Source organism: Cyrtonyx montezumae, unplaced genomic scaffold, assembly GCF_038088225.1.
Source record: "Cyrtonyx montezumae isolate F1298 unplaced genomic scaffold, pur_monq_1.0 scaffold_12, whole genome shotgun sequence".
Classification (NCBI taxonomy): Eukaryota; Metazoa; Chordata; class Aves; order Galliformes; family Odontophoridae; genus Cyrtonyx; species Cyrtonyx montezumae.
This window is the reverse complement of record NW_027071848.1, coordinates 10,236,123-10,258,414: the sequence shown is the minus strand read 5'-3', so window position 1 is coordinate 10,258,414 and position 22,292 is coordinate 10,236,123. Positions and strand designations below refer to the sequence as shown.

At 35.9% G+C, this 22,292-nt stretch overlaps 1 protein-coding gene across 1 annotated transcript in view; it reads right to left on the bottom strand.

Annotated features, from left to right (window-relative positions):
- Window positions 1-22,292, bottom strand: part of CNTN5 (contactin 5) — a 551,533-nt gene that overhangs the window by 15,188 nt on the left and 514,053 nt on the right. The window contains exons 18-20 of the mRNA XM_065730018.1: window positions 21,796-21,945; window positions 11,022-11,092; window positions 8,091-8,325 (exon numbers count right to left, since the gene is read on the bottom strand). Coding sequence (XP_065586090.1) covers window positions 8,091-8,325; window positions 11,022-11,092; window positions 21,796-21,945 — 456 coding nt within the window. The remainder of the gene's footprint in view (window positions 1-8,090; window positions 8,326-11,021; window positions 11,093-21,795; window positions 21,946-22,292) is intronic.

Genomic DNA, 22,292 nt, shown 5'->3' with positions numbered 1-22,292 from the left:
TTAGTGCATTGGGAAAGGGTCACAAAATTTTCATGTATCAAACTAAGACTTGAGCTAAGGAAATCCTCTGGATTTTCCACTTTACTATCTAAATACTATTGAAAAGTTCCCCAAGACAAGATATAGAGATAGGCTTGAATGCAATAATAGCATCTGTCCACCTTTCTGGTGTAGTTCACTTGCTCAGTAAAAAGGTGAGCTCGGATGGTAGAATTTCTTCCTTGGCCTAATGATCCTCATTGCATTTCTAAAGTGTTGATCTGATCTTGAAGAACAGGCTAAGGTCCTATCTTTTATATATATGTAATTTATATATATGTAATGGGGAAGCATATCAAATAACTTTGTAAAAAATATGTTTTGGTGGCTCACCTAACAGGGCTACAAAAAAGAAATTTCCTTATGGAACTGTCTGTATTAAAATGATACATTTTTCTCAGTGAACACACTGCATCAGTAAGATATTTAGCTACTCTCCTTTCTCTGATCATGTTACAGGGATTGTTCTGGCACTGCTGCCCTATACATTTTCTGTGATGTGGACTGTACATTTTTCATCCTCTTTGATGTCAGTTTTTTAATGTTTGCAGCTCTTTTTGATCTTCTTTTTTATTTACTTCTAAAGAAAATAAGCATTTCTGATGTGATTCAAAACGGTATTCATCTAGAATGAGACATTCTAATGAATATGATATACATATATGAAACTTTTCAGGTAAAAAGAAGAGCAAAAGAATAAAAAAAGAAGAGAAAAAGAAGAAAAAAAGAAAAGAAGTGTAAAAAAAATCTATGGATAAATGAAATGTTCTTCTGAATCCAATACTGAAAGAAATGTGCTATGAGGAAATGTATTTCCTATAAAATCATTTTCTGTTCCACAGTTACACCCTACTTTCTGTTTTATGTACTATTAAGATTTGTGCAGCAAAAGCTATTTTCTAGTTTTTGTATTATTGAAGCAATTACCTTGTTGTCAGAAAAGATTGCAGTGGGATACATAATTTGTGATGTACACAAAATGTTGGTTGGCAGCCTTTACATTTTCTATAAATGTTGAAACCATTTCCTCTTCATAGTGTTCACTAAGGGTGGTTATATATTGCTCAGAATAGAAAGGCTAAGTATTTCCTGATAATTTTAAAAATTGTTTTCAACAAATGGAGTAGAGATAGGTATTTTTTTAATACGAAGAAAATATATTTCTTACCTATCCTGAAATTATTCACTGTAGTTTTACTGATATTAGATATTAAGAATGTAAGTGTTCTGCAAAAAAATAATAATAATAACAAAAATAAAACCCACGAAGTTATGTATTTAGGAAAAAGGTATGTTATGACTGTTTGAAAGTTTATGGAGATGAAATAACGTTTTATATGGATTCAGATAGGATGAGGATCATATAATTTGTGGTCATATAATACATTCTGTGGTTCAGTCCAATGTCATGCTTTATTCTGTGTGTCTTAAACTAATGATAAGTTTGATAGGTTCATTAGTTTCCCCATAATGGTCACTGATGCTATGATCTTATTCTGTTCTTAATATCTTGTCATTATATTGAATCTATTGGTATCTTCCTGAGATCATGCTGACAGAAGAAAAAAGGAAAACATCTTAAATGATTCCTATAATATCCCTTAATCAAAGTAAAGATGAAGCATTGTAACTTCTCAAAATGCTGTGTGCAGTGTCCAAAATATATTGCCTTTCCCTGTGCTATAATCATGCTGTAAGGAAACATTTAATCTGCTGCACTTTGGGATGACAATAATAAAGCAAGGAATTACAGTAATTGAATTGATCTGACATTCAGAGAGGGAATCTTGAATTTCAATATAGGATAGGAAAATGAATAGTTAGTAACTGGGTCTCTATTTCTCAACAGAACCAGTCCATTTTTTTTCTGAAATATTCAGCCTTGAAGATTTCCATGTGATCTAACACAAACAAATATACAAAAAAGCAAAACCATAAGCAAGTTTGAGAAACATTTATATTTTCCTGCTTTAATTCCTTTGCTGGATGTGTCCTCAGTCAGGACCTCTTGGTCAGTCACATAATAAGCATTTACTTCTTATTTTGACTCTAGAAGAGAGTTTTACTCACTTCCCTAAATTCAGTACATGAGCTTTCATTTTAAGTTAAGAATATCAGCATGAATAATTGAATATAGTTAAGATTTTAGGAATTCAGCAAAGAGCCATGACAGATAATTCCTTTCTGTGGGAAAAAAAACAACTACAACAACAACCAACCAACAAAATAAACAGAAAAAAAAAGAAAACACGCAGAAGAAATATATCAAAAGGAAAATGACAAGGAATCCTTCTTGCATCATCCTGTAGGTAAAGAAAGTGGAATTGTTTTCCATAAGATCTTCCAAATCAAAGCACCTCCAGCTTTCATTCCTGAGAAAAGCCAAGAGACATTAGGCTCAGTTCCATCCCTCAGACTGATGGATGCATGTCCCTAGATGGGATACTTCACCAGATCTGTGATGGCATCTGCCTGCAGGTTAGCACAGCATCCAGCATCCTGTGCTAGAAAGGGAAAAATGTCAGAAGAGGAAACACAAAACCAGAGCCTTGAGTCTACAAAGCTGATGACCAAAACAACAAAAAGCAGATTAATGTTCTTGTCTCTTGGACTTCTCACTTTTTCTTTTGCCTTATATACACAAGCGAAGCTGTGATCAGGCCTGCAGTTGTGAGCTCTGGCCTGGCCCTCCTATATTCAGTAGCAGAGAAGAACCCATGTTTGTTCAACAGACCTTCTGAAGACCATTCCTGTAACACTACTCTCACATGAACGTTGTTCCCAGTATCCTTATTCCTGTTATTCTCCTTCTCTGTGGAATACCATAAGGAGTGAATGAGTTTAGAGCATTGCTTGTATACCAATAACATTAATCAAATAAATTTTAATAAACTTTTACATATTGTGATGAGAAATTCATCTTCAACATATCAGTGAAGGCAGCTCAAACTGAATTTCTCAGGATCTAATTCAGATGGACCAGCTGACAGGAGCAGAAAATAATTTTCTGAAATGTTCAAGTAATATTACAACTTATTAATTTTTCAGGTTAACCTAAACTCCAAGGTGCTCAGCTTTCATTATGAAATGATCAACAGGACTTCATGAGTGTAAGGATGTATTTTAGAGAGTATAATTACCTATTATTTCTTCTAAATGAAGAAATAAAAGTAATATTTAAGGACTCAGGATTAAAAACAAGGGGGGGGGGTGGATCTAATCAGAACAAAACTTATGTGTCTGATTCAATATCACATTATTCACTGTCTGGCCTGATGAAAAGCTCTGTCAAGATATGAAGGTACAAAACTGCAAGGGGTGCCATGTGGCCCTTTGTCGTTCAGGTAACTGAGCAGCTTAGTTATCCATTGGCTCAGTGATGTAGTACAAACACATACAAAGCATGAGCAAAAACTCCCTGTAGTATCACTGTTATCTTGTATTACAAAATTGCATCTGGTTTCCCTCAGGAGTTTTTACACAAACACAGCAAGACTCGGGGTCTTCAAGCTTTATCTTGCATAGCTCAAGGCTCTCTTTTTCATATCTAGAAGTTTATTAGCAGTATTCACTACAATATTTACAAGAACTATGAAACTTTCCTGTTTTTGAAGATGAAGAGGTTTTTTTTTGAAGAGTTTTTGAAGATTTCTTCAGGTGCCCAAAGGAATAGATAGGTACTGAAGCTAACTGAACTTGTTCTATATCTCCCATTGTGGCAAACATGCTAAAACTACCTTTATAAAAGACCTATCTCATTTTTAAGCCCACTAGGTTTCCTAGTTCTCCCAGAAGTCTTTTTCTATGTCCTTGTATATTTTCACAGATTTCTATACTACATGTATTCTATTATTCTTGTGCTGGTAGTTTACATCTATACTTGTAAGCTAACTAGGCACAGGGAGACAAGTCATGTCCTAACATGAACTAAAACATTTGACCTTGCATTTAGTAAAGGTTTCAATTATTAGATTTTCATTTTGTAATGGAAAGGCTTGTTTCTTTTTTCATTATATACATTTGAATCATTTGTGTTCCTTTTACCTATGTTCTCCAATTCACATTTTTCCTCTGTATTATTCAGATCCTTCCTTGTAATAACAGCAGTATCATAAGCATACTCTTCTGCTACCATTCTGAATACTAAATATATATGGTCTGAGACTGAACTTTAAGAAATTCTGCCAGTTGCCTTCCAACTCTATATTTTCCTTTCAGTACTTTTGTCTATCATCATATTCCTAAACAGTTTCTTACTATATTTACAGCTTTTGTACCATGTTATGTCTTTTTCAACCTAAATCAAGAACTATTTCACATCATATCAATGTTTCTACTGAAATTCAGATAATGTGAAATCCAAAATTTTATTAAAATTAATACATCATTTGTGTTTCACATGATCTTTCTATTTTATACCATAATGTATACAATTTTCCATTCATATACATTTTTAATTTTCTCTTATGTCTTGATTTGATGTGAAGCTTATGATATATTGTGGTTATGCTTTTTGCAAACATCATGGTAAAGGTACTTTTTAATGTGCATATACAGAAATCATTTTCTTGATAATAATTCATTTTAGGCACTTTATTTTGGGATGAAAAAGATCTTCTCCCATGGCTTTGAGCATATTAAAAAGTATGACTTTCACCACCAATGGCAGTCATAAATAGAAAACTGGATTAAATTTAATTATTCGTACATGTAGTTGTTAAAATCGGAACTATTTAAATAATAAAAGTCTGAGTTTCTAAATAATTGACAATACCAAAGTTTTTCACTACAGATAGAAAAATTGGTATATTTCCACATTTTTTTATCCATTCTACTTATATTATTTATGCAAAGTGAATGGTACAGTCTATTCCTTGATTATCTTTAATATTAATATATTATTTACTTTTTTTTCTAAATTATTAAATAAAAAAAAAATTTCACCTCACATTTTGGCAAAGCTTATGTTGTTCTTATCTCTTCCATTACTTATATTTCACTGTAGTGAAAATGAGTTCATCAAGTCCAGCAGACTAGCACCACTAAGTCCACCACTACAGTGCAAGCATAATATATATTTTTTACTTACTTTAAATATCTTCCAGTGGGCACACCTCTAAATCCTCTGATGTAGTATATTGCCGTATAAATGTAAACTTTCTTGCTGGATTAATTTCAGGTAGATTTTACACTTTTGACATAGAGACATTCCAAAACACTTTAATTTGCACTCTTGTTTTTATAGCTACAGCTTATTGACTAGCTTCCTGCTATTTAATGACTAGAGCCATTTCTATTTGTTAAGATTACCTTTTCTGAAGTATCTTAATTATTTACCAAAACAAGGGTATAGTAACATTATTTCTTCTTATTAGAGTCAGTAAATAGTCTACTAATTGTCACAGACAGAATAAGGTCTTTAGTGATATTTACTATCCAAAATACTCTGTGCTGTTAAACTTTCTCATAAATAACAGTGTCATGTAAAGTTTATCTAAAATTAGAAAGGCACAATTTGAAGCCAATATGTAGTTTTGCTTTTTTTTTCTTTTTAATGGTTCTCTTTTTATTGAACATTCTGATTAGAATATGAAATCGTTAAATAACACAATAATCACTATCAGTTCCACAGTATCATTTACCACTGAGAAAAAAAAGGAAGTAAAATGTAAGAATGTTATGGATATGCTAGGCAAATGTAACATTTTAAAATGTAATTGTTTTTGTAATAATATCAATATGTGATACTACAGATTCAAACTGTGGGAATAGAACTTTGGAACTGTTTTTAGCAACATCAACAGCAAAAACAGTAATCCCAACCTCTATAATAACTGTGAGTGAATAGTAGTTCCTAATCACTCCGATACAACTCTCTTCTTCAACATTACATATTTATTATGGGCTATTATGGAATAATCATAGAATTGTAGAAACCTAAGAGTCGGAAGGGACTTCAAAAAGTCATCTAGTTCATCTTTCCTTCAGTGAACAGGGACTTCCACAGCTAGATCAGGTTGTTCAGTCTAGTCTAGCCTGGTCTTGAATGTTTCCAGGGTCTGGGCAACCACCACATCTCTTGCGCAACTTGTGCCAGTGCCTCACCACCCTTACTATAAAAGTCAGTTTCCTTAATATCTAAACTATCCAACCTATTTAAGTTTGAAATAATTTCCCATTGTTCTATCAGTGCAGACCCTGCTAAAAAAACTGTCCTCTTCTTTCCTGTAGGTCCCCTTAAGATACCAAAAGGCCACTCTCAGGTTTCCCTGGAGCCTTCTCTTCTCCAGGCTGAATGGCCACAGATCAGTCAGCCTGTTCACACAGGAGAAGTGTTCCATCTCTTGGATCATTTTTGAGGCCCTCCTCTGGAGAAGCTCTAACAGGTCCATGGCTCTGCTGTACTGAGGACTCCACTTCTGGATGCATTACGCTAGGTGAGGCCTCACCAGCTCAGAGAAGAGGGGCAGGATCACCTCCTTAAACCTGCTGGCCTTGCTTCTTTTGATGTAGCCCAGGATACAGTCAGATTTCTGGGTTGCAAGGCTGCATTGCTGGCTCTTTCCTGCTCACCATCTACCAGCATCCCCAGGTTCTTTTCAGCAAGGCTGTGCTCAATCCTTTTGTCCCCTAGCTTGTATTGGTAGTGGATGCTGCCTCTACCTAGGTGCAAGACCTTGCACTTGGATTTTATGAATCTCATGAGGCTCTACAGGGCACACTGCTCCAACCTAGCTGTCTAGTTCCCTCTGTATGGCACTCTGTTGACCACACCCCACAGTTTGGTGCCACCGCCAAACTTGCTGATGGTACACTTGACCCCATTGTCAGCATAATTGATGGAGATATTGAAGAGTATTGACACTAGCAATGAAGCCTGGGGGACACTAATTGTCACTGATCTCCATTCAGACATTGTGCCATTGACCATCACTCTCTGGAGTAGAGCCTGCAGCCAGTTCTTCATCCATCGAACAGTTCACCCATCAAATTCGTATCTTTCCAATTGGATAGAAGGATGTTGTAGGGTACTGTATCAAAGGCCTTACTGAAATTTGGATGGATGACATCAGTGGCTCTTTTCCACTAATGCAGTTAAACATAATGTTTAGCACTTTTCTTCACATGGAAAGCCGTTATCTTGACACTATGGCTTTTTAGTGATAGCATGAAAATCCTCCAGTCTCCACTAGTACCTTACAAATCTTATTCTCATAACAGTAGACATTGGGATAACTCTTAAAGATAGAATTACTGAAGAAAAGCAGAATATGACTTCCAGCAATAGAGCTTCTCACAGTATTTCCATGGAAAACATTTGCTTATCTTCTGTGTGAATGAACATTTGCATATGCTGGTTCTTATCAGTACAGAACAACTTTTTTAACTATCACAAACAAGTCTTTTCTCAGAGAATATTTTGAGAGTTATATCCAGTTTACCTTATAGCAATTTTTCTGAAATCTTTTCCATTATTTCTTCTGAAGAATTCATATAATTCTCATTGAATATTTAGACATTAAGAAAGATGCATAATTATTTATACTATGAATGCGATAAAGATAGAGAAGAGTAGAAAAATAAAATAAAAATAAGAGTAAATTTGCATTTTGTGTACCTCTAGCATCCATGTAGGAAATGAACATACACAGGTGAAGTTGTTTAGTCTTTTGAACAGTTGTCCAATTAGAAAATCAAAAGGTATTGCAACCTGCGCATAGACTAGAAAGTATCAGCCTTTCTTTAGAGCAAACCAGCTTTAAGTTAAGAATATAGACATCATACTAGGGATGAAGCTTCATTAAAACAAACTTATATGTTTCTGTTAGGACTGATGTGGATTCGTAAGATTTGCCTCTTTGTTTCTGGATAATATTGGCAAGTTAGTTCACCTGTTTCTCTGCAAAACATGATTAATACTACTTTACACTTTTACACATAATTTTGAAATATATTACTGAAAAAGCATAAGAATATTAGAACACAGTATATAAAAATAGCTTGAAATAGATAAAAATATACAATTTTATCTTACTGCATATTGAACTGACCTCCTTCAGCTGAGCAGATGACCACAATTGGGCTGAAGGGACCATCACCTTTGTTATTGTAAACACCAACTTTCACCTCAAAAGGAGTGAGAGGTGGAACACTTTCATCTCTATAGATAAACTTTGAGGCATCTGAAGATGTCACCATTTTTTCCTTCCATCCACGTGTTCCATTGGGTCTGAATGCTACAATATATCCGAATCCTTCTCCATTCTGAAACTCTTCTGATACTGGCTAAAAGATAAAATTCAGATAATGATTAGATGTGGTTTTACTAGTTTAGAAAGCAACCACTTGTGTCAAGGTGGTCTCTTACAATTTCATTATAGAATTTTAATTATCATGCCTGAATTTACGATAAATTACAAAGCAGAAGTCTGTAAGAGAGTTTCTTTACTCAAAGGCTTGTGGGCTCAGAAAGATATTTCTTTTATAAGATACACTGTCTGAATAATGCTTTAACCATTGGTATATTAATGGAATAGTTCCTTCAAGTGGTCTTGTTAGAAGTGTAGACCAACATAGTTTTGTCACGACTTTCTTTGGCACTATATGCCAACTTGTTTAATTTATATATCCAAATGGGGTGTCAAATAAGCAATTTAATTCTATTGTTAAATTAGAGGCTTAAGATACAGTGTAATAAACCTAGTAGTTCTAACTCTCAGACTTGAAAAAAAAATCTCATTTGCTTTTCTTATTTCAGAGGATCTGTGAAATTAACCACTTAAATTGGGACACACCTGCCATAAGCAAACAGTTGGGAAAGAAATTTATCTGTTGAGAAACTGAGCACTGCAAAATCTAAATCTTAAGTGTCCAATTCAAAAAACGGATTTTTTCATACTAACTTACCTCCTACATTTGATGTAAAGTCAATTGACTATGTTAGGCATTAGATTATGTTTAACAGATGTCAGCATATTAATGTTTCAGTTACTAGGTTGCCTAAAATTTCACATCTTCAAGGCCCACCTTAGATTTGGATGAACACATAAATCAAAGCAGAGACACAGGAGGCACAGAGTCCTCTTCCAACCACATTGCATATGAATGTCTCATCACTAGGCAACTCACCTGCAGAACCCATTTTCTTTTCAGCATTTTGAGACTGTGCACTGCTCATCCAAGCAAAATACAAAATAAATAAATACAGTGATAAGATCAAAGATAGGGGAGGCAAAAATAAGATAGACTTTGTAATCTAGTGAGTTGGAAAGGAGGAACCTTGGAGATCTTCACAGTATTTATGGATTTGCCAGCAGTTTATCACTATAGAAAACCAATTCAAATCAAACCAAATCCCTCAAAAAGCAGAAATACAAGAGAAAAAGCAGAACCTATGAATTTAATTGCAAATGCTAAATACATACTACGCGAATTAAAGTAGGGGGATTTGAACCTTCTGAGTACAATCTAGTAGTTGTTGATACTACTCAGAGTCTTATCCATTGCAAAAAGGTTAATTCTTATTTCTCATTGCAGTATTTTGTGTTTTGTTCTTTTTTATCATTTGTTGAAGAAATTGAATGACTACCATTAGAATATCATAGAATCTTAGAATTGATTGAGTTGGAAGGGACTTTTATAAAAGTAATCTAGTCCGAATTAGAAAAGTTACAAGTTTTTCAAACTATTAAAACATGTATATGTGCTCACTTCATGATTTATGATTGACACACTTGAAATGTCATTTCATTATCTTAATTTGATTAATGATTTTATACTGTTGAAGAGATATGTGAAACAATAGCGTGCTGAAATTATCAGGATTAGGAAGAACACTAAGAGTTGATGGAAACAACAACTTCATTATAAACATTGCAGAAGAACTGACGCCTTCTGCCCTACTGGCAATTCTCATCCCTTAGCTATAAAAGGATGTTCCTTCTCTTGACACTTAAGAAACACCATAAACACAGTTTCCAATAATATTACATGCTAATATGTAATGTAAGGGATTTCAGTTAGGCTAGTTTACAATGGATACAGTTCCAGACACCTGAGGTTTTAGTTTGGGATTCTGCATACTTCTGGTTGGAGAGATACTGCTGTTAGCAGTCTGAAAATTGTAACCAAACTGAAATTAGTATTGTCTCAGAAGCCTCAGGTAGCTGGTGCTGGGGAAGACAGATGTAACAGAGGACATATCCCCAAATCTCTCACTTTAAGTAGTCTGTCAGAATTCTATGTATCTCTTATGATCTGGATCACTTCTAAAGTAGTACGGCTTCATTTTTTTTTCACTGAAACTCCTTATCTTTATTTGATGATTTATTTATTTTTTAATAATATAAAAGAAACACATATACATATTTACTCTGGATCTCTTTGTGATGAATCCAATTTTGAAAACACCTCAACAAAAGTTCCTGCTCTATTGCGTTATTTATGATCAGCAGAGAAAGCAACTTCCACTCCTATTACCCTTTCTCGTAGTCATAAATCTGTGCTGTATCTTACATCATAAATTTCTTCTCAAAAATAAAAGCCAGCTTCAGGTCTTTAGATTTTATTTATACAAAATACTTCAAAAGTGTATCCTTAATTTAAAATTAAATTTAAACATTGTTACGAGGGATTCCTTTTCTTCATTCATCTATAATTTCATCTATGTAGCATTCACTTATGATAACAAAAAAAAAAACAAAAAAATAATAATAATAATAATAAAATTCAATTCTACCTAAGCATCTGGAAGAAAAAACTGATGAATTAGGGCAATTTTGAAGCTGCCACTAAGGGAAGAATATTCACCGCAGTATCCTCAAACAATATTAAAATGCAATTTAATTTAGAAATTTTAGAATAAACACTATTTTGTGTTAGTTTCTTGTTATTTACTCTAAGGAAACCCCAAATCAGTACTGTCTATCTGTTTCCAAAGAAGTAAAGATGAAAGAAGATCTTTAAACAGAAAAGTCCCTTACCTCCCATGCTATTACTAATTCATGACGCCTTCCACTTCTGCCACTTACGTTAGCTGGAGGTGTCTTTGGAACTGTGAGCAAAAAAGAAAAAAATCAGAATATCCAAATTATTTAAGTTTTCCCTATAGCAATAAATTGCTGAAGAAGACATGAGGCTGTTAAATCAGAACAGAAAAATATAAACTCTGTAGTAATTTGATTCATTACATTTCATGGAATTCCACAATCAATTGAGTGATTATGAACTCAAATAAAACATAAACGCAGAAGAAATTTATACTGAAATAAAAACTTAAGCTCTGTTTCTTCTGCAGTTAGTAAAAAATTCAGTGTTTGTATATAACCTGAGAGATAAAATAAAATTTATCTTATTAGCGTTTGTACTTTTTTAAAAAAGTTTTCGAAAATCAAATATTTCAGAATTCAGTTAAAAATTTAGGAATTAATTAAGATATGTTTGTTACATTCCAGGTATTTAATTTTGGTTCTTTAAAATATATATTATTAGGCCTTGTCAAGGAGTGAATTTTCAGTTATTTTAATTAGCTTCCTTAAATAGCCCTTATCCTTTCTTTCAAAACACTGGAAACAATACTGTTCATAGCTCTTTAAAAATTAAGGCCAGCTATAGATCACCAGAGTCTATAAATCTTCAGAAATTTTAGTTATTCTATTGGAATTATATATTTTTTCTCTTATTTAGTATATCTAATGAAGCTCCAAAAATGACAAAGTTCCCGAGTTTATTTATTGTGAACATGTAGTGCTTGCATTTTCTTTTTAATTAAGTACGACATAAGATATAACCTTCCTATTTTCTTCCTTACAGTAGTATATAGATCATGGGTAGAACTGTTAAGGCTTTATTGTGCACTATTGAGCTTATTTACTGAGTAACAAAGTACCTTTGAACTATACAAAGAAAAATAGATTTAAACGAATGTACCCCACGCTCTGTATTTCCCACATTGAACAAGTTCAATGAAAGACTAGTTGTTACTAGATCACATTAAACTTCACAATTAAAGTGAATTTTTTTTTTAACTATGATCTCCCCTTTAATGAACATAAGTTCTGTTCTGTTTCTTTCTTTTCTTTTTTGTTTTCCTTTTTCTTTTTTCGCATAAATAATGCAACAATGCAAAGTTTATGAATTGCTTCTGATTCACACCGATGGAAATGTGGTAGAAGGGAGAAACTGTTTACACATACATTTCCAATATTATTTTTTTGCCCCAGCCCAAGCAAGAAGTCCAGGGGCCACCTCCAGAGAATGCAGAGCTTTGAGATGATCCATCCTTCCTAAGATAGCTGTCTAAGCAATTGCAAGGATTTATCTCATTATACTGACCAGAGACATGAACAAGGTTAAACTAAAAATCAGTCTTTATGTATCTTAATAACATTTTCCCTATAGAAATAGTATTATAAAGTATTGAATTGTGAGGAATTTCTCTATGGCAAAATGATAATAATTTTAATAAAAATGAATAAAAACTGTGCTTTATTTTGATGATCATTCCATAGAAAAGATGTAGAACAATAATCTATCCATTAAATAGAATCTATACAATCTCTAATGAAAAATATTAAACCACATTTAGCATCCATTTTCTCTTCCCTTTAAGTTGTTTTTATTGGTTGTCATAAGGATGAATATGTTTATATTGATGACATATTATTAGTAAGAGAAAATGCTGTATTCCTTCCAAGCATCTAACATGCTGGAATTATGTAAAAAGTATTTTCCTCTTTCTAGAGTTTTCCTGTTAAAGGCACTTCAGACTGAAGCCCTATTTAAACAAATAAATATTAAAAGAATAAAACTGTCAAAACGACGGATTTCCTTTGCACCAAAATAAAATGTACATTTGGGCAGCAAAACTCTAAAATGAATAACCATTAAAAGAATAAATGTGTCAAAGGAATAAATTTCCTCTGCACTGCACCAAAGCAGATTATTTACAGTTAGAGGAAAACATTTTGAAATCAGTGAAGAAAAGTATTGAAAGAAACCATTTATTCCAGACCTTGAGGATGTCTATCATCAACCCTTTCAGCAACATTACTTTTATATCAGTTTTATATCTGAATTTTCTCATTCAGAACCTGTTTACTGCCAGGCAACTAGTGACTTCCAAATCTTTACACTGTTAATTCTTGGCAATGACACACATGGAGAAACCACCAGAAAAAAAGATGTGATTTCTGGACTTCTGGATTTAAAGCTTTCTCATTAGTCCCTGTGTTGATCACCTAGTATTGATTTTCTTCTCTTTTACTCTTAAACAGAAAGACCTGTTGAAGCAACTCAACTTTTTTTTTTTTTTAATGTAAAAGCTATTCGTATGTTTTAACATACTGATACAGTTTGAAAAACAAATATTAGATGTGGGAAAGGTATGGAGGGGGGGAAGGGAGAGGAGGGGAGGAGGTAAAAAGTTTTATTGCCAGCTTGACAGAGCTTTCTAATGTGAAGACCAAAGCAATAACACATTTTTCTTTTCAGTTGTTTTCCTTTCTATGCATATGTATATATATATGCATATATCCTTCAGTGCACACCTGGGAAACAGAGAAACAGAGAGATGTTAAATGAAAACTCCTTTCATGTGTGAAAGACCAACCCTCAAGATCTCACACAACCAGGAAAACATTTCATATCTCATCTGGTCAGGAGTGAGATGTAAAATGAGCCAGCATCTCTGTAGCAGATGACAAACTGCATTTTGTTATTGGAAAACATCCCAATTGGTCTCAAGATCTGCATTTCTTCTGTTAACATTTTCCTCTGTATTTTTAATGCTTGTAACTTAGAGGAGTCAGGATTTAAGTAGTTTAATACAGTCAACCATGGCTGCAGGTTTCACTCCAGATTACCACCCACAGATATGAAATCTCAAATACTGTGTCATATATGCCATCCTTCCTGTTATTTTTTTCTAACAACTCTTCTGTTTGGACTCTTTATCAATAGGTTGTAGATTAATATGGGTCTTCAATATTACATGTGAGTAGTCTGTTGGTTTCAAATATAAACATGCAGTCAACAATTACTGTCTACTTTATTTTCTTCATATTTTTTTTCCCTGGGGAGCCCTGAAACTACTTCAGTTACCCATAAAATAATGTCCTAATGTTACAAACAGAGCAAAAATAATTAACCTTTTGGTAAAAGTTGAAACTTATTTTGCACAGGTCTCTAAAAGAAAGGCCCAAAACCCAACCACCAGCAGCAAGAAAAATCCCTCAAAACAAAACCTGTCTAAAACATGTTATCACGAAAAATTCTCCTTGTTACAACATGAAGAAATATTAGCTGAGAATCAGTGTGGCTTAATGAAATAAATATAAGGACTTATTAAAAATAAATCCTCTGCACAATCTGGTACTAATTGAGTGCATTATATTGTTACCTCATAAAATCAAGTCTTCATGTCTGATTAGCAGGTTAAACTTTGATTCTACTCAATTTCCCTCTCTCCATGTTTCCCCATGAATAGATAATGTAATTGATGCTTTGCCCCCAGGCTTCAAATGCCTGAGTGCCATAGTGGAATGCCAGACATATCTAAATTCATGTTACTGGCTCTTTTCACCTTGTGGACCTGTAAAATATGTATCAAGGCTACAAGTGACAGAAATGCAGCAGCTGGCTATACGTTAGATGTGCCATAAAATTGCGGTATTATCCCTTTCAATGAAAGTAGATATGAAAAGCAATCATGTTAACTAAATGTGAACTAAGTAACAAGATTAAGGTTTAATTAAAATATTAAAGCAAGTGAAAACCTGTTTATTATTCTGATGATTTCCTAGCACTATCCCAAGAATTGCTTCCATGGGTATTTTTAGATAATGAGCTGGTATAAAATATTGTTACTGCCTTGGGGAAGAAGTAATAAAGTAAGTGAGGTGTGGGGAGAGAAAAAGATTGTAGTCTCCAGACAAATTAGCAAATGACATTAAATTAAAGATGCCAATTTCCATTTAAGTATAAAATAATGGCAGCAGACTCACACATTTGCTACCTCTGAGGGTTGTCTACACAGCTATCATTCACCTCTGTGGACCACAGCTCTCTTTTGAGCATGAGCCACACTCATCTTCCCTACTGAGAGACTGATATTTCTGGAGACTTTCCAGTGCATCCTGCCTTTTTTACATGTAGAGCACATCTAACATCACTGCAAAGGCCCAGGTTAGTCTGCTAGGTCATGAGATGAAGGTTGATACCATATTCCTTCTAAAAGATAATGTCCTTACACATGCACTATATTAAAGTTTCAGATCTGTGATGCTGGAACTGAAGCCCACGTTAGTAAAAGTTTTACCTTGAAGCTTTCAGATAAAAAGCTGAGGAATAGAGATATTCTGAAAAAGAATACATAATTGAGTAGTACACAAACATATTAACAACCTAATTTGGAAAACCTTATATGAAATCCGATGAAAACTGACATAAACTTTCCTGCCTCTTTAACTTTAGTATTTGAAAACAGCCACAAAGATGACAGTTCATATTCACAGAACTGTCTCAGAGAATTCTCTGAGAACAGAGACAGACAAGATTTAAGATCCAAGGCATCTCTCAGACTTCAGGAATAGCTAGAAACCAGAAAAAAGCAGGTTCCTGATTGAAGCAAATCATGACATCTCTGGCATTTCAAGAATGCCATTAAGATTTATAAACAGCATGCCATTTGGTGAAGCATGACAAATAGATTTTTTTTACATGGTTTTGTTTGCTGTTGTCTTCCTTGCTCTTGTTTTAAAGCAGTGTCAATTATGTCATTGTCACACCTTACAACTCTCTATAGTTTCCAACAAATTGGGAAATTATATCTAATTAGTTATGAACAGTGTCTTCTCACTACCTCTGTGGAATAAAAGTGAGAAATCATCTTAATATATATATGTGTATTAAAAAAATAAAACAAAGAAGAAAAAAAAAACCACTCCAAAACAAACAACCAAACAACCTCCCCCTCTCCCCAACCTCCCAAAGAAGCACCACCACCAACAACAAAAAAACCCAACAAGAAAACAAAACAAAAACAGTTCATAAGTGACATGGAAACGAAAATGAAAGGGTTTCATTAAGTAAAGGTCTTCTAAGATTGAGGTGATGTCAACTATCTTCTGTTGTATGACACAATGCTAAACAGACACACCAAAGAACCTGAATTTCAATTTCTCTGACAGCTTTTAAGTTGTTTTACTGGCATCTGTCTGGAATTCAATGTCACACTACAGAATGCTTCCTTCTAACGTGACACTTCTGCAGCTGTAACTCTGGTAATAAAAAAAAATCTTTCTAACTGGAAAGCAAAAAGTGCAGATAAACATTGAGTGTGGTCTTTTCCTATTTGAAGTAATGTGTTACTGACCTTTCATTTGAGAAGACCTGAATTATTATCAGTCATAGGTCTGTTTGTCAGGAGTCTTGTGTACTTGAATATAAATCATTGCTACATTTGTTAAAGACTTTTTCTCCAGATGGCAACAATAGCAGAGCACTACCCTGAAAAGAGTATTAATCACTGCGCAAAAAATACACTGCACAATGCATGCTTATCCCCCAATTTTTTCCTGACCATAAGCATGATTTATTAATAAATTTTCATAGATGGAAAGCTGTAATTATTGTCCAAAGGGGTACTGAAAATGTATGTGCATGAAGACCTTCACTAGAGTTGCTGAAATATGTTTTAGCAAATGCAGACTTTGATAAAAACAGGGAAAGAAGAACAAGGAACCTAAAAACATGGTAGCTGGATAAAAATAAGTCATTTTCTAACTTGTTTGTGAAAAAAACATTCACTCGCATTTTATATACACCTACTGGATTGAAATCCTGAACTATCCTTTAAAAATCAGGGAAATATTCATAAATTTGAAGGAACAAAACCAGCTGTGCAACCCAGTGCAGGAGAAGCCTTTTCCAGAGTGGCTGTATCCTCTCTGATATGTACTACCTGAATAAACACAGTAGCTTGAAGGTTTGAGTCCAACAGAATTTTCACTGTCACTGCTGCATATGGTTCAAAATCATGGAAAGAGTAATGGTGGACAAATAAGGAATTTTTATTTTTATTTTTTTGGAAACTCGTTTGACATGAAAGTAGCTTGTCTTTTTTTTTTTTTTAATTTGTTTTAAATTTCTTTTTTTTTTTTCTTCATTTTCTCCTAACAAATCATACAGTATTTGAAGGTTATGCTATAAAGGTACATCTTGTAAAGATATTAAGTTTCACAATGTAAAAACTTGCGGAAAAAGGGGGGGAGAGAAAAAGAGAAATTCCCAGTGAGATTAATGAGGTGCAGGTTGCCCAGAGAGCATAAGCAGTCTCCATTCTTGGAAGTTTCAAAGACTTAATTGGACATAGTTCTGAGCAATTGATCAGAAACAAGATTTATTCAGATTTGAAGAGGAGTCTGGATTAGACTTCCTAAGATACTTTCTGGACTTAGTTGTTTCTGTGGTCCTGCCTAAGAAATGAGTGAATACTCTGTTGTGACTGTTTATGGGTCGTTATACAAAGATCTGTGAACTATGCAGCTGAGGTAACAAGATTAACCTATTTTAAAAATTTTGGATTTTTATTTTGGACTAAGAGAGTTGGACACATTTTATCATTGCTACTTCTAATTTTTAAAACTCTCTGAATGAGAAGACAGAATAAAGTACAACACAACTGCCTTATTCATTTACAGAATTTTGTAACTATAAAATTGCTTATACTTCTAATAAAGATGGAATATTTGAATTTGGCAGTCATCTTTTATGTATGATTAATAAACTACTGACAAATTATTCAGCTGAAAAATAATCAAAGCAAAATCAAACTTCTTGAAAGTCCTCCAAATAACCGTGAGAAATACAACTAGCAATGGAGAATATTGAGAAAGTGACCAGTGATGGAGTTCTGTTCTGAGGCTTTGTTCAAATCCTGCCTCCATTTCTTTCAGCATTTCAGAATGTGTATCTCTTTATCTACCTAGTGATTTTTCTGTTTCCCAGTATTTCAGAAACCACTTGTTCATTCTGCTTCATTTTCTGTCAGTGATTCCAGGCTTTCAGAGACCATTGCAATTTTCAAGAGACTCAAACAGGATACATTTTCCCAGGCTTTCATCTACCATCTCAGACAGAAATTTAGTGAAATTTCTCCAAGTTTACTAACAATTCGTGGTAGCATATGCATGACAAAGTAGTACAAAGTATTTCAAATTAAGCAGCTTCCCATGGCTTTGTAAGAGACTATTATTTTATACCATTGCCTCAACGTTTGCTGATGGACATGTCCAAACATGTCCAAGCAAGTCCTGGGCAAGGGTTGTGAAATCCTTTGTCTAAAGGACAAGCAGATAGGAATGTCCTGGGGCAGCTCAATGGCTGCTGAACACTCTTTTATGTGGTACTCATCTCCGTGGGGAGATAGCCATCTCAGGAGATGCTTGCCTGGCACGCTAGCATGGGATTTGTCACATAGACAAGAGAAATGGAGGATAAAAGAGGGATCGACCACCATGAGATTGGTGGGTGTTCATCCATCGGAAACCTCATGAGCTGATCCCTGCTGCTGAACTCTTTCCTGGGCCTGCTGCCTGAGACATGCTGCTTTCTCCTGGACCTCACCGCTCCTTCGAGGTGTTCTACCATCTGAACCCTCACGAGCTGATCACTGTTCGCTGCTTCTCCGGTGCTGACTGACGCTGTTCCTGGACTTTCTCCATGCTGTTTCTCCCGTGCTGACCCGGTGTCGCTTCTCCAGGACAGCTGCTTGCTGCTCAGGGCTGCCCGTCGCTGCTGCTGTTCTCCCCGCTTCTGCCGCCCCTGCTCTTCTGCCTCGGACCGTCGGAGCCGCTTGCAACCGGACCGCCCCTGGGATCCTGGCTGGTGACTTTCCCTGCCCTGTACAAACCCTTGCTTCTTTCCTATCTTTCCTAACGCATGCCTTCCCTTCCCTATCACCCTTAAGTGTCCGCCTTCCCCATCTCTCTGGTCAATATTGATAATAAACTGGTCGGACCAACATTTGAACCGTTGTTTCTTAATCTCACGCTGGGTATATACATAATCTAAGAACCTTGTCTCCCTCTTTTATATTGGAGCATGACAGGCTTCCCTTCCTGGCTGAAAAAAGGTTTCAATGTGTCTTCAAAGAGAGAAGCTATGAGGGGTAGTGGAGAAGAGGCTGCTTGAGAGCAGCGTATGAAGGGACTGAAAAGGACCCTGCAATTGATGATCAGTGGAAGTATGTCAGAAGGTAGGCAGCAAAGGCTTAAAAGAGAAGGATGAAGTGTCAGGTAGAATCATAGAATCACAGAATGACCAAGGTTGGAAAAGCTTCTAAGAGGATCTGCTCCATAATCTTTCCCAGCACATAAGCGAGACTGATAATAAATTTCATTAAAGATATCATTAAAAATATTAAATAGAACAGGTCCTAGTACTGACCCCAAGGGAACAGCACTCATGATTGTCATGTCAGCACTACCAGCCAATCTGGTGTCATCTGCAAACTTACTGAGGGTGCACTCAATGCCCTCATCCAGGTCATCAATAAAGATATTGAAGAGCACAGGTCTCAGTACCAACCCCTGGGGAGCACCACTTGTGATCAGCTGCCAGCTGGATTTAATTCCATTCACCACCACCCACTGGGCCCAGCCCTCCAGACAGTACCCAGCAAAGGGTGTACCTGTCCAAGCTGTGGGCTGCCAGCTTCCCCTGGAGAATTCTGGGAGATGGTGTTGAAGTCTTTGCTGAAGACTAGGTAGACCGCATTGGCAGCCTTTCCTTCATCCACCAGATGGGCCACTTGATCATATAAAGAGATCAGACTAGTTAAGCAGGATCTGCCTGCCATGAATCTATGAAGATGTCCTGTAATGTCACTCAGGATGATCTGCTTCATAACCATGATCAGAACCATTGATGGTAGAAAGCAGTTTGGCAATCACCTCTGCCAAGCTCCTGAGGCACCCTCAGGTAGATCTCATCTGACCCCATGGACCAGGAGGAGCAGAAGTTCTCTAACTGTTTCCACTTGAATCGTGGGAGCTTTATTCCCGATCATAGATACAGTACCCTGAGGATAAGTTGTCTGAATTTTAAAGACAGATGTGAAGAACCTTATCCATAGAGACCCTTACTCACAGAAACGCAACCTTATCATATCCAGCCCTGAGCTCAACAGCATCAAAACACACTCTAATACAGATAGCCATGCCTCTGCCCCTCCTTCCTTGCCTATCCCTTCTGAAGAGCTTATAGTCATCCATTGCAACACTCCAGTTGTGGGAGTGATCCCACCATATTTCAGCAATGGCAGTTAAGCCATGTCCTGCCTTGTCACATCTTACATAATGGCTTCTAGCTCCCCCTGCTTGTTGCCTACGCTACATGCACTGGTGTAGATGCACTTAGCTGAGACGTTCACCTCACCCTCAAACACATAATTGTTTTCCTACGTTCATCTCTACCAAGCCTTTCTTCACCCTTCATAACTAGTTTAGCATAACTAGTTTAGGTTAACCCTGTCAACCAGCCCCACCAGCTGCTGGGCTAGGATCCATTTCTGTCTTTGAGATAGGTGAGACCCATCTGCAGCTATCAGGCCAGGAGCCAAGTAAACCAGTCAGTGGCTGAAAAAAAAGCCATAAAATTCCTGCAATTACACCAGCCTCTCTACCACGTATTTATGAGATGGATTTTCCTGGTCCTCCCAGTATCCCTCACCACCACTAATGGGATAGAGGAAAACACCACTTGTACACCTGCTTCATCAACTAAGCACCACAATGCCCTGAACTCCCTTTTGATAGACTTGATGCTTCTCTCAGCAATTATACCACTTCCAGCTTGAACTATCAGTTAAGTAATCAGAGGGGTGAACTAGACTAGGATGTTTTTTCGTAAGATCCCTGACCTGGGCCCCAGGGAGGCAGCACACTTCTCTACAGGTAGGGTCTGGTCAGTCAACATATTGGGCCCTCCATTACCCTCAGAAGGGAGTTTACAATAACTACCTTTATTATTTTCTTGGCAAAGGCAGTCTTGAGGTGTGGAGTAGACCACCTCACCCTAGACAATCTCCTGTGTGGATCTTCCACCGCATCCTCACTTCCCTGTCCCTTAAGTTCCAGAGTCTCAAACATATGATGGACAGATTAATGAGGAAGCTAGGAAGATAGAGTGAGGATATCTGTGATGACAAACTGGGACCTGTTTCCACACTTCCCCTTTCTTAGGTCTCCTCCCTTCGCCAGATGTTGGAAAAGTATGGGGTCCACAATATTTGGGGTATCACTCCTGTACCTTTCTCACAGGTATGGCAGTGAGTCACTCCATCAGCCTCCCTCCCCATTCATAGTCCCTGAAGTTCCTTAACTTCTCTACCTCCTCCTTGAATTGTGCGATCTTGAGCAGATCATCCACCTGCTTACACCTCATGCAGGTGGTATCCCCGCTTCCCTTGCCATTAGCAACAGGCACAGGCACTCCCTGCATCCTGAGACCTGAACAATAATATTTTGGGGCAAGTACTCCACCCAAATTGCCACATTATTTTTGGTAAGAGCTTTCTGCCTAGTGGAATTCATGGCCACATTTGCTGTGTAGGAGGCAGCCAATAAGTGAGCCAAAATAATATACTATATTGAAAAGAGACTAGTAATATCAGTACTGTAGTATATTATACTATTAGTATATTAAAACAGTTCTTGTTCCTGGTAGTCCTGGAAAATTAATCCTTTTATCTCTTACCTGCTTCATTGGTTCTGACCATGCGAGATGGTGCACTTGGATCTCCAGTCCCAATTTTGTTGGTTGCTACAACTCTAAACTCATACTCCACCCAAGGGTTCAGTTCAACAGCCATAGCAGACTCCATGTCTCCACTTATTACATCAGGAACTACAGACAGTGAAGAAATGTATAGGTCACTCAGAAAGCTGAAGCTCACATGCGATATTTCAATGGCAAATGTGTATGACCATTAGATATGACAGATATTAAGGATCTAATATGCTAGAATTCAGAGGTTTTTTGACAGTGTGGTACTCCTGAAAAGGCAAAGATTAAAATGTAGAAGGGAGAGATTTTTCCTTATTCACAGCTGCATCGAGCAGGAGTCTCTGTGTTGTCTTTTTATAGATGTTGCTAAGTAACATGAAAGCAATAATAATAATTAAAACAAAAAACAACAAGAAAAAAACAGTGCTTTTAATTTATCATTGTTATTTCAAGAGTGTCTGCAGTTG